Consider the following 14,999-nt stretch of genomic DNA (forward strand, 5'->3'; position numbering starts at 1 on the left):
CCGATCGACGTGTGGCCTCGCATTGACTTGCTAACTACTCTCTGGCCATCATGGCTATTTTCAACACGGTCTCCTCCAACAATCTTGTCCGGGAACGCACTTCCGACTCGCAGGACTAATCATATTCAGCATGGGAGATCAGCCCCCAGTGCCCAGAACTCGGAATGGAGGGCAGATGAGCAGATGAAAGGTGCTCAGGGCGTTCCAAACAACCATCTGACTGTTTCTTTGCAACATCGACGACTGACCTCGATTAGTGAGATGCTGCCATCTGAGACAGACTGGACTCGGATCGAGGACACACAAAGTACCATTTCACGAGTTCATCCCGGGCTTGGCGGATCCTTACCATGACTTAAGGTAGCTAGTTAGTCAGTTAACTAGTTATCCTGTCATGCTGAGACATGATTGTCCGTGCTACGCCAGTCCCTGTGTCCCCCCATACGCCCAGCTGCCACCCATGTCCTGCCCATTGTCTCCGCCTAGGGCGATCGCTGGGGCTGATTGCTTGGCAGTGGATGACCAAGGGTATTGACTATTGAGTGTCCGGAGAAGCTGCTATAGAGTCCAATCACACTCCACCTCTTGTACATTGACAGTCGTCGCAGGCCCGAGAGATGATGATGGTGGCTGAACTGGGGTATTGTTCTTGATGTTGCTAGCCGGGATACTTAAGCTTTGAGGACGCTCAGAGCCCCGATCGGCATCCTAACGGCCCGCTTTTGGATGATCTCAACCTGCAGGGAATGCATAGGTGCATATTAACTTGCGTTCTGTTATAGAGTACGGAGTATGTATGGGGAGCTTCGTTGGTCTGCCCATTGCTGATGGCTATTGGCTGAACAGTTGGTTCCCCTCCATTGGCGGGGGCATAGAGTGATCAGATACGATTTGCCACTAGCTTGGAGCTAAGCATTGATACTATATTTTACCTACTTATATAGTATCAACCTAGAAGTCCTCAGATTTGTCTATATGTTGACTATGATATTCTCTGTAGACCATTGGCATCCGGCTGAAAGGATGGAATCCGGTCGGCCATTGGTGGAGAAACACCGCGTGGCCGATAAGCTCGTCGCGCAATCAACAAGCACCCCCACTTCCGTCCTTTTTGTCACGGAGCTTCCAAACCCCACCATCCTCGCTTTAAAAGGGTCCGTTTCCTGCCAGATTTTCAGTCAATTCAGCGAGTCCCTCTGAAGGAACGCTGCTCATTGCTCTTTCCCACCAATTCTCCCCCAACACCTAATCATGACGGGCATTACTATCGAAGTGGAGGATGCCGGCCGGCCCTATGACCAGTTCATCCTCTTCGGAGACTCTATCACCGAGATGTCCCATAACCAGACTCTTGGATTTGCTTTCGGTGCAGGATTGCAAGACGGTGCGTTTTTGATCCTACGAGATGTGATGGGATAAGGCTAATGTACTTGTTCATTAGCTTACAGCCGTCGTCTGGATGTGATTAACCGGGGATTCGGGTGAGCGCAGACGACTACCACGATCAATCTGTGGAGATCTGTCCACTAACTACAATTACAATAGAGGATATACCACCGCTCATGCCATCAAGCTCCTCCCCCAGATCTTCCCCTCTCCTCAGATCGCCAATGTCCGGCTCATGGTACGATCACCTAGCTAATACAAGCACCATCTTTTCTACCATCGTCGCTAATAAAACCAGACTATCTTCTTTGGGGCAAACGACGCCTGTGTACCCACCCACATGCAGCATGTCCCTCTTGAAACCTACAAAGAGAATCTGCAAAAGCTCATTGAGCACCCTGCTACCCGGGCCCAGAATCCCCGCATTATCATCATTACTCCCCCGCCTATCAACGAGTACCAACTCGAGGGCTTTGATAATGCTAAGGATACTCCCCATCCTAGCCGGACCGCTCATTTGACCAAGATCTATGCCGAGGCTGCTAAGGAGGTTGGTGCCTCGCTGAATATCCCCGTGGCGGATATCTGGACCTCGTTCATGTCGACTGTTGGCTGGGAAGAGTGTCAGGCATTGATTGGTTCCCGAGATGCGCCTAATAATGAGCAGTTTAGCAAGTTGTTCACTGATGGTAAGTAGTGATCTTGTCTTGTAGTTCCTTGTGTTCATTGGTGACAGCACTAACTAGAGATATATAGGACTGCACCTCACGGGGGATGGATACCGGATCGTCTATGAAGAGGTGCTTAAGACTATTCGGGCCAATTGGCCAGATCAAGATCCTGCAGCTCTGCCAATGGTGTTTCCTGGATATGTTGAGGCCCCTCGGTGATGGATGTCTTAGGCGAATGTAAAAATAGATTTCTTCGAGACGCGTCACGACTCTAAAGTCGCGATTTGGCTTAATAAACAAAATTCAAGAAAATCAACGACAATATGTGGTCAATGACTTATCCTAAGCTAACTTGGACTCTTAAATAGCATTAAAGCCCGAGACTGATAAACGTAAGTGGTAGTCTATCAAGACCGTTAGTGGAGTAGCTCACGGAAGCGGTCTAGATCGCCTTCTCCCCTCGTGCTTCCATGACGCCCCCCCTCTCCACTACCTTCCCCCCAGATCCCAATCATTACCACCTACATAACCCCAATCCTACCTGCACTAACCGACTTACCTTCCTATTTCACTCACCACTACCGACCCCGGCGACATCGTCATCGCATCGTCTCTTTCCTTACCCCGACTGACCCTTCCTCCCCATTAACACTCTTTTGCTACAATCGCCACACCTGCTTCTCCTCACCTCCTCACCTCCGCTACACCCTCCGGTTCGTTTCACGGTCGAAGCAACTTCGCGTCCTCTTTTATTCTCCTCACCCTTTTTCATCTCTAAACACTCTCGAAACCATCCGTCCTTGACCGAAGCACCCTGAATTTCATCTATCCTCGATACACGGCTTCGTTTTATCCCTCTCGGGCCCCCGGCTCCCTATTCAAACATCCCGTTCCGCACCGTCCCCCATCACCTCCGCATATCCTGGCCACAACCACTACTCTCTGTACCGTACAGCGCGTGGACGGCCCCGTGGGCCGTCACACTCACTGAAGGTGGGAGGAGTTTACCGCGTGAGCTATTGGTGAAAGTGTCGACCGAGAAATTCAGTGCACGCAAGCTGGACCGTCCACGTCAAAGCTCTCGCTTCCGCCTTACGTGCTGAGAACACCAGCCTGCTTCCCGCTTGAGCTCTCAAGCTGTCGTGCTAAGTCCTGCTAGCTAAACGGCTATCTTACTGGTCAATATTCGCTTCCGTCTATCTACCCGGCCTAGTGATGGATGCTCAGTACCCCTTCGCCTCCCGAGACGATATCTGGCGCGTCGTTAATGACCTGAAGGACCTGCACGAGGCACAGGCTTATCAGGGTGACAGAATTACACGACTGGAAAGAAATCAGGAGGATAATGCGAGGATGAAGAGTATCTGGGGCACTTCTCCCTCCCCGATTCATACTGGTATTGGCGGGTCTATTCCTACAGGTACTGTCCCGTGCTACTATCCCTTTATATTCGGATGATTATGACCATATTGGACCGAGCTAACTATATATTTTTGAATAGAGTCTGCACCAAACTCCCCTCCCGAGCCGTTCAAAGGCTTTGATCAAGGACATCAACACACCATGACCAGCTCTGCAATTGGCGGGTTTGATGGTGATGATGAGCCACGCCGGGGTGCCTCGCGGGCTAATAGTGTCCGTTTCGACGAGAGTGCCATTCTTGGATCCTACGGTCAGGCAAACCGGTCTAGCACGGAGCTTCCACTGCGCACTGGCAGTGGCCTGGGCAGTCACCCAATGATCGAGCGATCCCTGTCTCACCAGTCGGATGGCCGTCGGTGCTCCTCGGGGCTGTCTTTGTACTCGACCCGGACGAACAGTCTGCGTCTTGATACGAGCAGCCGATTGATGGGCTCCTCTTATGAGTGGTCCTTGGCCCCACCTCCGGGACTGTTCCTGCTCGGCCCGGTTCCTGCCATCATCCGGTGTTGGCTAACCACCAACTTCTCCAATGAGACCCTCCTGTACGCGGCAATCTGCTCAGGTTCTTTTGTCTCATCACTCGGCTCGGGTTTGGTTCGCAAGCTTGGCTTGGAGGACAAGGTCGTTCGCGACGGCGACGACCGTCCTTCCATCAAGCTGGCACTTTACCTTCCCGAGGCCAGCATCCAACAGTCCTCATCTCGCTCTGACAGTCCCACACCGCACCTTCCAGCGGTGACGGTTTGTTTCTTCGTGCGCGAGACAAACCCAGAGGACGAGACTATTGAGATTGTTCTGGGAAGTGATGTCCTGCGCTCTCACAATGCAGACATCCTTTTCTCGCAGGACAGACTCATGCTGGTTGATGATGAGCGCAACCGCGTTTCTATCCCCCTCGTTCGGCCGGAGAAGGACTGGGTCTACAAGTTCCTCCACACCGCCGCCGATGCCAGCCACCCCGAATACCCCCAAAAGGCCCTTGTCACCAAGCAAGGCGCTGTTGGGGTGATCGGTGAGCCGGCCCGCCCTGCGCAGCAGTCAATCTCTGCGCCTGCCTCGACCCGTGTTTCCGTGGGGGAGGCTGACGAGGGGAAGAAACCCCGGTTGCAAGAGACCGGCACGTCTGCCGTGGTGGTTGCGCAGGCCACAGCTGCGACCCCAGCTGGGCCTTCCTCGGCCAAGTCTGAGGCTGGAGATGTCTGGCGGTCATGGCGCCGCGAGCCGAAGCCCGAGTCCAACGCCGGGACCAAGGCTAAGCCGCGCACCATGACCGTCCTCAAGCCCACCAAGTCGATGACTCGGGTGAGCTCTGGGGCTGGTGCTGGGACTGGGGGTGGACAGTCTGGCGTTCGCTCACCGTCGGAAGGGTCGGTCAACTCGCCGGCTCCAAACCCCGTCGGTGGTGCCTCGGCTTTCGGGTGGCTAAACACCACCACCACCACCGCCAAGTGAAAACTTGCGCGGTTGGTTTTGTTAAAAACCTGCGTCTTTTGTGTTTCGATACCCTTCTTTAGGTCTTAGCGAGCGGGTCTGTTTCACCTCACTATCTCATCGATAGTGAGGTTCTGCTTTTCGGGGGTATGGGAGCGGGCGCATGGTTTCGAGTCTCTTGAGGTCTTCTTCTTTTTTTCGTCTTGTCTTTATTCTTAGTTCGGCAGTGTTCGGCAGTGGCTGACAATGCCACTCTTATGACAAGACAATCATATCAAAACTGACCTCACATCTGAAAACTTGCATACTTAATCATTCTCTAACAATCGTCTATACTTTAACCCCGTATACCCCTCACCATGGACCCAACAAAATCATAGATCACCAACAACATCCATCCCTAAATCTTCGAAAACACCCCCAAAGCACCCAAAGCCCCCTTCGTCTCCTCCTTGGTCTCCTTAACCAACCCACTAATCTCCTTAAACTTCTCATGTCCCGCATCCCCCAAAATCTCAAACAGCACACTCTCACTGCTCGTCACCACAGCCCCCGCATCCCTCAACCGCGCCAACGCAATCCCCCTCTCCTCAGCGTTAATACTGCTAACCCCGTCCACGATAACGTACACTCTATGTCCGCGCTCGAGCAGGTCCAGCGTCGTCTGCGTAATGCAGATGTGCGTCTCGATGCCGACGAGGATTACGTCTAGCGGGTCTGCTGCTTTCACGGGCAGCAGTTTTTCGATTTCCGGTGTTACCATTGAGAAGAGGGTTTTGTCGATGTCGGCGCGGATGTGGGGGCCGGAGAGGTGGGTAGTTAGTTCGGGGATTGTGGGGCCGAGTTTGGAGCGGGATTGTGTTGAGATGTAGGTTGGGATTGAGAGGATTTTTGCGGCGCGGACGAGTTTGTCGGTTGTTGCGATGCTGGTGGTTGTGTTAGGATCGTTGGGTTTGAGGGTGGGAGATAGAGGGGTAGGGGACAAGGGGAGTATACATCTTGGGGAATTCGTAGATTGCATTGCGGAATTTATCCTGGATATCGCAGACGCTGTTGTTGAAGTGTTAGTTTGGATGTTGATAGAGGGATATAACCTAATGGAGGTTGGTATGATGTAACGCACAACAATGCGGGGTTCCCTGGTGTATGTTAGCTTGTTAGAGTCCAATGGATTGCGTGGAGTACTCACGGATACGACTGGCACGAGACACGACAGACATGATGATTGATTGGGGATTGTTGAAGGGTTGATTGTAGTATCGAGGGCTTCTTGGGGGTGTTGTTGAAGGGAAGAAGTTGGAAGCGGCGATTGCCGGGCGGGGAACTCGGAGATGCGGGGAAATCGCCCGAGGGGAACGGAATGGCTCTAGTTACTAGTGGCTGATTGGGTGGATAGAGGCTTTGATACTTGATTCTAGTTGAATGCAGGAAATAGGAGATAGTATATTGGACTTGTAGATATTGAAAGAGCTCTGTATCATCCCTAAGGCTATATACACTTATGTTGCTAATAAAGAATTTCTTCTTTTCTGAGTTCCAAAGCTTGCGCCGTATACAGCCTCGGGATGTTCCTATACCCATCAGCTAGAAATGTGTAAACGAATATTCAACAAAGTGCAGGGAATAAATCGTCGGTTCATACATTGAGGTTGTTCCAAGATATTTCTTAATATAGACAAAGGATCTGCGTTGGCGAGCCAAGAGACACACCGTCGAAGAGAGCTAATCCAGAATCTGGCCCAGCATAACGCCGCTATACGAAGATCTGCAGATGGCGCAGTAATCGAATTCCCGTGCCCTGATCCATTTTAATAGCCAAAGAGTGTTTATTTTGTATACCCTTCGTTACTATTCATCTCAACCTCCCCCTTGATGACATCAAAGCCAGGACTCCTCGTGCTTGGCAGCGCACTGTTTCTCCAGACCAAGTTACTTGATCGGGTCCAAAAACCCCCAACTCTTGGCCTAAACCTTAGCCGTGGGCTATAGTTCCCATTCCCCATACCAAAATTCAATACTTCTTCCAACATTAATTGCAAAAATAGTAAACAGAGCGATATGTTTGAGTCTCTCAAATCTATAAGAAGGCCCGACAAATACCCCACAATCGATTCTATCACCAACCACACAATCCTCCAATTCCATCAAACAACTCAAGTTTAAGCTTATCCTGCCTAAAATGCGCACCTCCACCATCCTCACCCTCGCTGCAGCACTCACTGCCCACCTCACAACCAGCCTCACAATCCCCGGCAACTCAACAGACATATACCGCATCACCGAATCCGGCATCGCAAGACGCGACATGCCAGCCGCCGAAAAGACCGGCTACCTAATCTTCTCCAACGGCTGTTTCGCCTCCGGCAGCGGATTCCCCCAATGCAGAGATTTGTACACGTTCAAATGGGGCAAGGAGAATGACTACAATTCTTGCTATGATGACCCGGCGCCCTTCCAAAGCGCTTGTAAAATGTCGACCGATTCCAGGGATGTCAAGACTCCCTTGGGAACGGCGAAGTGGGAGGCGTATGATAATTGTGAGAAGAGGGCGTTGAAGGGGACGTTGATGGGGGATGATTTTATTTACTTTTGTTGGGATCACGATCATAGTTTTACGGAGAATTGTGGGTTTACGTGGTCGAGTCATGCTATTTTGAAGTGTGATATGATTTATCAGAAACCGTGATTTTGGGAGGGGGGTGTTGAGAGTGTGGGATTGTTGCGCGTGTTTTGGACATTACTTTTATATTTGTTGCGGAATGAATGGGTATGGGGAGTAGGACTCGGTAGCTAGTCTTTCTGAGGCTACTCTATGATACAAGTATGTCCCGAATCATCGTCAAGATGGAGTTTAGTAAAGGGTAGACAGCTTATCTTTAAACAAGAAGAACTCGCTAAGTCAAAATTAAATCAATATTCTTTCTTATTGGGGCTGAGACCTTCTCATCCGCCCCTGGTGCTTGGGGGATAAGATAACTTCAAAATAAAATCAATGGATTAAAAGTTCAAGTGAAGAACAAAGCTCATCAGACACTTGATCTAATGCCCCTCCCCCAGAAAAGAAAATCTAAAACCAAAAAAAATGACGCCAAATATGCTCGTGATCTGATCTACAATCACTGGCCAATACCAACATGGAACACACCATCCCAAGCACAAGTCTCAGAGGGATATCCGTCATGCTTCTCACACTTCCACGAAGTACCATAGGCACGAGCCTTGCCAGACTCGGAGCCATCAGGACGTGAGATCTCAATCAAAAAGTCTTCGACATTGTAAATGCCGTTCGGGAAGCTCAGCTGGTAGCTTGGGTCGGAGCAGTTGAATTTGATGGTTGCTGCTTGGCCGACGGACCTATAGGTAGGGAGTTAGTATATGTTTCGGGGCTATGTTTGGCCCAGAGTCTAGGGCAGTGAGTGAATGGAGGACTTACCAGTGAGCATTGCAGGAAGTGTCGATGTTGGTGTTGGGGTCGCTCATTTTGAAGTTGACCAGGGTAGTTTCGGGCTTGGATTGATCGTAGTAGCTTGCGGTCAGGTCGGTCACGGAGATAGGGTAGAGATCGCGCTTGGCAGTGGAAGGAGCGGCGATGGCGGTGGTGGCAGCGGCCAGGGTAGTAGCAAGGATGGTGAACTTCATTTTGATATGTGGAGATTTGGGAGTGTTTGTGACTGGTAAGATAGTATGAAGATTGGATTGTTTAGATGCTTGTTGATGATGGAGAATATGGACGGTACCTCGAAGGTCTTTTATATCCAAAGATCCCTCGCTTTTGATGATCTATAATTACACATTCTAGAAAGGGTCCTAGCTAGCAACAGCTTACCCGCGGCTATGTTGCAGAGCTGAGCCTGGGTTACGTTGGGCCTCCATTCCCATTCACGAATCAATGTCCTGAATTGGCGCAGGTACCGTGGACATCGCAAACAAGGTGGACGCCTTTGCCGGGCGCCTAACCTAAATGTCGAGAAATTCTGACGAGACAGATCTCAGATAAGATCCTGATCGAGTATACTTGTTGAAGATCAACGATGGCTACTGGATGAAACTCACTCGGAGTTTTGGGGGCCAATAATGAGTGGTTCGGCCTTACCGTGCCAGGGTTAGGCCCCCGATGTCCCCATACTTGCACAGCCATACATTAATTTTAGATACTGGATCACGTTTTATAGGAGACTGTGAGTATTCTCTTAATTTTTGACTTTCATTGGGCATACCTACTGTCAGCGTTGCATATTACCACATCCGGCGACAACTCCCGTCGCATTGAGCTGATCTTAGCAGTAGTAGATTGAGCAGTATTGCCCAATCGTTGTAGTATTTCTCACTTTCAAAATATAGCCAATTTTCATCTAGTCATATACTCATTTTTACCACCATCTAAGAAATTTACAACTTCACCTCGTGCACCTTAGCACGGCCCACAAACCAGCTATCATCACCCTTGGCAGCAGCCGTCCGAATCGCATACAGCTCATCAAGGAAGGCAGGCACAAAGCTGCCCGTTCCACGAACATAATCCTTAGCACTAGCGTTCTCAGCAGCAATCTCGAACATCAGGAGCCCGGAAAGCACGGCAAGGAGCTTTTCGGAACGATGGGCGGCCAGGAAGCAACCAGCGATAGAACCAATGGCGCATCCAGTCTAGAACAGAATAATAGTCAGTGGGACTTCCTGATATGGAGTTCGTAGGGGGAAGGCTGAACGTACTCCTGTCACTCCGCCAAGATATGCGTGGCCGTTCTCCACAGCGATGACGCGCTCGCCGTCACTGAGGTAGTCAACGGCACCGGTCATCAGGACCACATTACCTGCAAAGGGTTAGTATAAGCTTACTGTATCTGGGAGAAGGGAGTTTAGGTGAACTCACGCTCTCGCCGGGCCAGGTCTCGCGCCAGCTTAGCCTTCTGTTGGCCATCCAACTCGCTGGGTCCACTGTCGACACCACGCTGCTGCACAGCATTGCTTCCCCACACTTGGCGAATTTCGCCTTCGTTACCCTTGATCAGATCAAAGTATCCCCCGGCCATCAGGGTCGACACGGCGTTGCGGCGGATCTCGGTGGCGGCAGCACCGACCGGGTCGTAGACGACAGGGTTACCGCGCTCATTGTAGGCTTGAACGGCCTTTTGGTAGTTGGACACACTCTCGCTGGTCAATGTGCCCATGTTGATGAGGAGGGCGCCGTCGAACTTGCATAGATCCTTGGCTTCGTCACCGTAAGGTGCCATGATAGGGGATGCGCCGCTGGTAGTGGTCAGTAAAGACAAATAAGAGCTTTGAGGGAAGCGACGTACATTGAGAGAGCAACATTGGCCACAAAGTTAGCCACGACGAAGTTGATCATGTTGTGAACCAGCGGGTGTGCTTCGGTCATCTTCCGGACAACAGCAGGCACGTTTTGCAGCAGGGTCTCGACCTCGTTAGCCCGGGAAGGCTGAGGGGCTAGAGCGAACAAGGGAGTGTTCTTGATCAGATTGACAAACTTCTCGGCAGATGCCTTCGGGTCCTCGGCACCAATGATTGCACTGACGATGGCGACTCCGTCAAGTCCCTTTGCGGGAGACTTGGACTGGTAGAGCACGCGCTGCACGTTGGTGTGATTGATACCGCCGATGGAGACGGTGCCGATTGATGAATCCCCGATTGAGTTCAAAAGTGCCTGCGTTCCAGCTGTACCGAGGAAAGACCTGGTGTTTGTCTTGCTATACTATTGTTAACGGCTTATTTTGCGCGGATACATCCGTGTTCAACACTTACGTGGGAGTGGCGAACATCGCTCCGATACCAATATAGTCGGCTCCATCAGCAATAGCCTTCTTCGCCTCCTCCACCGTAGAGGTACTGATTCCAATGATAGAACCCTTGGGCAAAAGCTTCTTGGCCATTTCAAACACTGTATCCCCGGGCTATTAATATCCCGCGGAGAAAAAAGTTTGGCGGGGTAATTAAAGGGATTGGGGACTGACCCATATCATCTTGGCCCAGATGCACACCTTCTGCACCGACAGCGAGGGCGACATCTACTCGGTCATTGATCAGGAGTGGCACGCCATACTTTTGGGTGACTTGGTGAAGTTTGCTGGCTGTGGCGATGAGATCACCAGTATCGCTGGTCTTGTCCCGGTATTGGACAATCGTGACACCTGGTGGCGAGAATTAGTATGGCCTGATAGCTATCGAACAGTGAATCAATTTCTTCTTCCGTACCTCCTTTGATAGCTTCCTCTACGACCGTGCATAGATCGCGACCCTTGAGAATAGCTGGGGTCGAGTCCGTGACCAGATACAGCGATAGGTCGACCGGCATGATGGATCCTTGGGGATATTCAATCCCACTTATCTATCGCAAGCTGGTTTTCCGGATTTTAGTATGTATAAGTAAAAGGTGATGGATGATCGCTCGATAGTTTCATGCACAAAACTGAAGAAATGCCAGGCACGAAAGTCCCGGTGACCGGCCGATCACGAACCAGGCGATTCCGCGGTTGGGGCTATGGTGGGGCATCGGGGGGTTGACCTCATCGCACAGCACTGGCCATTATTGACGAGTATTTTTGAGTTTGAAAGAAGCAAAAAGAAGCTATAGTTTCTGTTTCTAGGGTTGCCTATTTAACTAAAATGTCAATAACTATTGAAGGAGGACTAGTAGTCTCTCGTCCAACTGGCGAATACTCGGGGCCGACTTCATCTTCAACGGCCTGCTAAATCCGAGACACGTGCCGGATGACATAAGCCAGACCCGCTTAAAATCCTCTTTTCCTCTTTGCCCACTTCTGCTTCTCAAACTTCCATCTCCCACTCATCTGTCTGGCCTCCAGGATTACTGCGAAGCCCCTTTACATCTGCGTCGACTGTTTTGCACAGTTCACGCCTTCACTTCCACGTCTCTTCACACTCAGCTGGTTAGTTTGGCTTCCGCCATTATCCACTTCCTACAACAGTCCACCACTAGGTCTCCGGCCTCTAACTCGGTCTCCCTCAAGAACACCTCTGGTCGTTCTCGCCCCCAAGAGAATTCAACTCAGGAAGTCTGCTGCCGACTCGTTCATGTATTCGTCCTCCGTGCAACATTTCGAACACCACCTGCCGCTCAAGCTGCAAACGTTTCGCGCGCCGAAACCTTGTAGCATACACCTCCGGTCCTGTGGTTGAAACCCTCTCCCTGGACTTCCTGTTGCCACTGTGACTCTGTCATCCACAACAGAAACCGTCACCATCTCACCCCTCAAAATTAAAACCAAAAAAACCCGAACTTGACACGCATGTCTTGTTCAGTCGACAATATTTCCGTCACAATTCCTTTTCGCAATCCCGTCCTTCCGTTCTCGTGAAAAATTATCAACTTAACCACCTCTAACCGTAAACATGGCTACCGTCAACATTCGCCGGGATGTTACCGATCCCTTCTACCGCTACAAGATGGAGAAGATCCAGTCCAAGATTGAAGGCAAGGGCAACGGTATCAAGACCGTCATTGTCAACTTGGCCTCCGTCGCCCACTCCCTCAGCCGCCCCCCTGCGTACGTCATCAAGTACTTCGGTTTCGAACTCGGTGCCCAGGCCAATGCCAAGCCCTCCGATGACCGTTGGATCATCAACGGTGCCCACGACGCCCCCAAGCTCCAGGATTATCTTGATGGGTTCATTTCCAAGTTTGTGCTTTGCAAGAAGTGCAAGAACCCCGAGACCGATGTGATCATCAAGGATGAGAAGATCACCTTGGACTGCAAGGCCTGCGGTCAGCGCACCGATGTCGACCCCCGTCTCAAGCTGAGCACCTTCATCGTCCGCAACAACCCCAAGGGTGGTAAGAAGGAGAAGAAGGACAAGAAGGCTCGCCGTGAGCAGAAGAAGGAGAAATCCGCTGCCAACGGTGACCAGGATGCTAGCCCTGGCGACAGCAACAACTCCGAGAACGGTGACGAGAATGGTGATGCCGAGGATGCCGGCAGCGATGATGAGCTCACCCGCCGCATCAAGTCCCAGGCTGAGACCATCGGGGCGGAGGTTGAGATTAAGGATGACGACTGGGCTTTCGACGTGTCTGAGGAGGCCGTCAAGGCTCGTGCCAAGGACCTCCCCTCGGACCTGAAGCGCTCTCTCGTCTTGGAAGATGACGATGACGAGGCTGATGGACCTTCCTCCTACGAGCAGCTCGGCAGCTGGATCGTGGAGACTGCCGAGGAGAAGGGTGGCGTCACCAAGGTCAGCGACATCGACATCTACAAGAAGGCTAAGGAGTTCGGCATTGAGTCCAAGCACAAGACCGTTGCCGTCCTGGCCCAGAGCATCTTCGACGACAAGATCGCCAAGCAGGTCGAGGACCGCGCCCCGCTCCTCAAGAAGATGATCACCTCCGAGCGCCACGAGAAGGCTTTCCTCGGTGGTACCGAGCGTTTCGTCGGCCAGGACCGCCCCGCTCTGGTCACCCAGGTGCCCGCCATTCTGCTTGCCTACTACCAGAACGACCTCGTGTCTGAGGAAACCCTCAAGGCCTGGGGCGCCAAGGCTAGCAAGAAGTACGTCGACATTTCTACCAGCAAGAAGATCCGCAAGGCTGCCCAGCCTTTCCTGGAGTGGCTGGAGAATGCCGAGAGCGAGGATGAGGAGGACAGCGAGGAGGATAGCGAGTAAATTTAGCAGATCGTTGTGTTACACATCTTTCTTGCTGATTTACTGCTATCGACTTCAAGTTTCGCGTGATTACTATCTTTTCGCTCTTTGGCTTTGATGCCATTTTGCTTTCGGGATACATTTTGCCTCGATGTCGGGTTTGTTCAGTACATTCTTGATCGCAGGTTCTATCTAGCTTAGCTCACCAATCGCCACTCCTTGACCTCCACTTATTTTCCAGTACTGTAAATTAGTAGAGATCGTTCGCAATACTAGTATAGAACCATTTTGACTTGGCTATACTTGAAGCTTACGTCCTCCTGGGCAAGTTTTGTATTGGAGGAACAGTATGCAGTAGATTGTGGTAGTTGTCGAGGTTTAGACTAAAGCTCAGCCTTGTTCATTGGCTGAATCACAACCAAGACCCTGAACTACCAGGCAAAGGCTAACCCGCAACGTTCGTAAAATACCATTCATTCGGTCCCTCGGTACATCAGAAAGGAACCCTGCTTGCTTGTTCTATCACACAGCAGCAGTGCTATTCACAAACTGTGTCGCATTCCAGTCCGAAGCGAACTGTAACAATAATTAGCAGGCAGAACATTAAACCGAGCGCATCGAGCCAACTTACATTCCAAGCATCAATTCGCAGCAGGCTCAAGTTCCCCGTAGATGGCAGACCAGATGTCAATATGCCGATCGCTAGATTGAATGTCAGCAATGAAAACTATAAACCGGTATACTCGTCTTTGGAGAGTGACAGGCGCCATACCGACGACATTGTTCAACCAGTAATACTTCGGACTCGCCGTTTCAAAGACAAGACGTAGATGCAGATGACCATCGGGAGCTTTGGGGCCAGATGTTTGAATGAAGATATCAGCACCGTCATCAGTGCGCAGATTGTATCTAGTATCTGCTGAGAAAACGTTTGTTCGAGGATCGGTCAGGCCCCAGTCAGCCCCGACGTTGAGGATTTTGCCTATATCACAAATGTTAGACACGGATTTGATCGAGGCGGGTTGCATGAAGCATGGGAGGTTTGGGTACCTGACAGATGAGGGCCGCTGAAGTTTCCACCAACAATGGGGATAGACTTGCGTATACCGTGTGGCCCAGCAATAGTGCTCATGAGATTTGGCTCACACTCGACATATGCTGTGTAGAGAAATGACAGTTTGGGCGGCTCGGGGGTCTTGGTTGCCATGCCGATCTGGGCCAACAAGACAATAGCAAGGAACTGCAGAGCCGTTGTGGCCCCATTGCGAGTGAAGGATAGCATCCTCATATTGACTGAAGATCTTGATACTCAACTGTTCAACAGTACTAGATAGTAAATTCAACATCACTCCATGTTGGCAGTGGTTTTTACTTAAATAAACCCCGGCTTTTCTTCGGGATATCCGGATCGTCTATACCCCGCATTACGGAAATGCTTGATTAACACTGTTATTACCTGAAGCTGTGGAGATA

The 14,999-nt window shown here is 51.0% G+C and overlaps 8 protein-coding genes across 8 annotated transcripts; 4 read left to right on the plus strand and 4 right to left on the minus strand.

The window, feature by feature from the left end:
* Positions 1-1,251: 1,251 nt before the first annotated feature.
* On the plus strand, positions 1,252-2,276 carry N7496_008825 (SGNH/GDSL hydrolase family protein; the record flags this gene model as incomplete). The annotated part of the gene is made up of 5 exons (XM_056701744.1): positions 1,252-1,384; positions 1,442-1,481; positions 1,546-1,624; positions 1,685-2,075; positions 2,143-2,276. 5 exons carry the CDS (start codon positions 1,252-1,254, stop codon positions 2,274-2,276), a joined length of 777 nt encoding a protein of 258 aa, XP_056553807.1.
* A 996-nt stretch (positions 2,277-3,272) lies between these two features.
* On the plus strand, positions 3,273-4,931 carry N7496_008826 (uncharacterized protein; the record flags this gene model as incomplete). Its single annotated transcript, XM_056701745.1, has 2 exons — positions 3,273-3,477; positions 3,559-4,931. 2 exons carry the CDS (start codon positions 3,273-3,275, stop codon positions 4,929-4,931), a joined length of 1,578 nt encoding a protein of 525 aa, XP_056553808.1.
* Positions 4,932-5,310: 379 nt separating this feature from the next.
* Positions 5,311-6,130, minus strand: N7496_008827 (uncharacterized protein; the record flags this gene model as incomplete). Its single annotated transcript, XM_056701746.1, has 4 exons — positions 5,311-5,836; positions 5,907-5,960; positions 6,034-6,049; positions 6,100-6,130. The coding sequence occupies 4 exons, from the start codon at positions 6,128-6,130 to the stop codon at positions 5,311-5,313; spliced, it is 627 nt and encodes a 208-aa protein (XP_056553809.1).
* A 959-nt stretch (positions 6,131-7,089) lies between these two features.
* N7496_008828 (uncharacterized protein) lies at positions 7,090-7,596 on the plus strand (the record flags this gene model as incomplete). The annotated part of the gene is made up of 1 exon (XM_056701747.1): positions 7,090-7,596. One exon carries the CDS (start codon positions 7,090-7,092, stop codon positions 7,594-7,596), a length of 507 nt encoding a protein of 168 aa, XP_056553810.1.
* Positions 7,597-8,026: 430 nt separating this feature from the next.
* Positions 8,027-8,549, minus strand: N7496_008829 (uncharacterized protein; the record flags this gene model as incomplete). The annotated part of the gene is made up of 2 exons (XM_056701748.1): positions 8,027-8,264; positions 8,344-8,549. The coding sequence occupies 2 exons, from the start codon at positions 8,547-8,549 to the stop codon at positions 8,027-8,029; spliced, it is 444 nt and encodes a 147-aa protein (XP_056553811.1).
* Positions 8,550-9,299: 750 nt separating this feature from the next.
* On the minus strand, positions 9,300-11,220 carry N7496_008830 (bifunctional hydroxyethylthiazole kinase/thiamine-phosphate diphosphorylase; the record flags this gene model as incomplete). The annotated part of the gene is made up of 7 exons (XM_056701749.1): positions 9,300-9,554; positions 9,621-9,721; positions 9,781-10,157; positions 10,208-10,615; positions 10,671-10,806; positions 10,880-11,056; positions 11,121-11,220. 7 exons carry the CDS (start codon positions 11,218-11,220, stop codon positions 9,300-9,302), a joined length of 1,554 nt encoding a protein of 517 aa, XP_056553812.1.
* A 1,058-nt stretch (positions 11,221-12,278) lies between these two features.
* On the plus strand, positions 12,279-13,547 carry N7496_008831 (translation initiation factor eIF5; the record flags this gene model as incomplete). The annotated part of the gene is made up of 1 exon (XM_056701750.1): positions 12,279-13,547. One exon carries the CDS (start codon positions 12,279-12,281, stop codon positions 13,545-13,547), a length of 1,269 nt encoding a protein of 422 aa, XP_056553813.1.
* Positions 13,548-14,048: 501 nt separating this feature from the next.
* On the minus strand, positions 14,049-14,814 carry N7496_008832 (DUF3237 domain-containing protein; the record flags this gene model as incomplete). Its single annotated transcript, XM_056701751.1, has 4 exons — positions 14,049-14,102; positions 14,158-14,228; positions 14,299-14,508; positions 14,577-14,814. 4 exons carry the CDS (start codon positions 14,812-14,814, stop codon positions 14,049-14,051), a joined length of 573 nt encoding a protein of 190 aa, XP_056553814.1.
* Positions 14,815-14,999: the final 185 nt, after the last annotated feature.

The sequence above is a fragment of the Penicillium cataractarum genome, assembly GCF_028827025.1.
Source record: "Penicillium cataractarum strain IBT 29864 chromosome Unknown utg000007l, whole genome shotgun sequence".
NCBI lineage: Eukaryota > Fungi > Ascomycota > Eurotiomycetes > Eurotiales > Aspergillaceae > Penicillium > Penicillium cataractarum.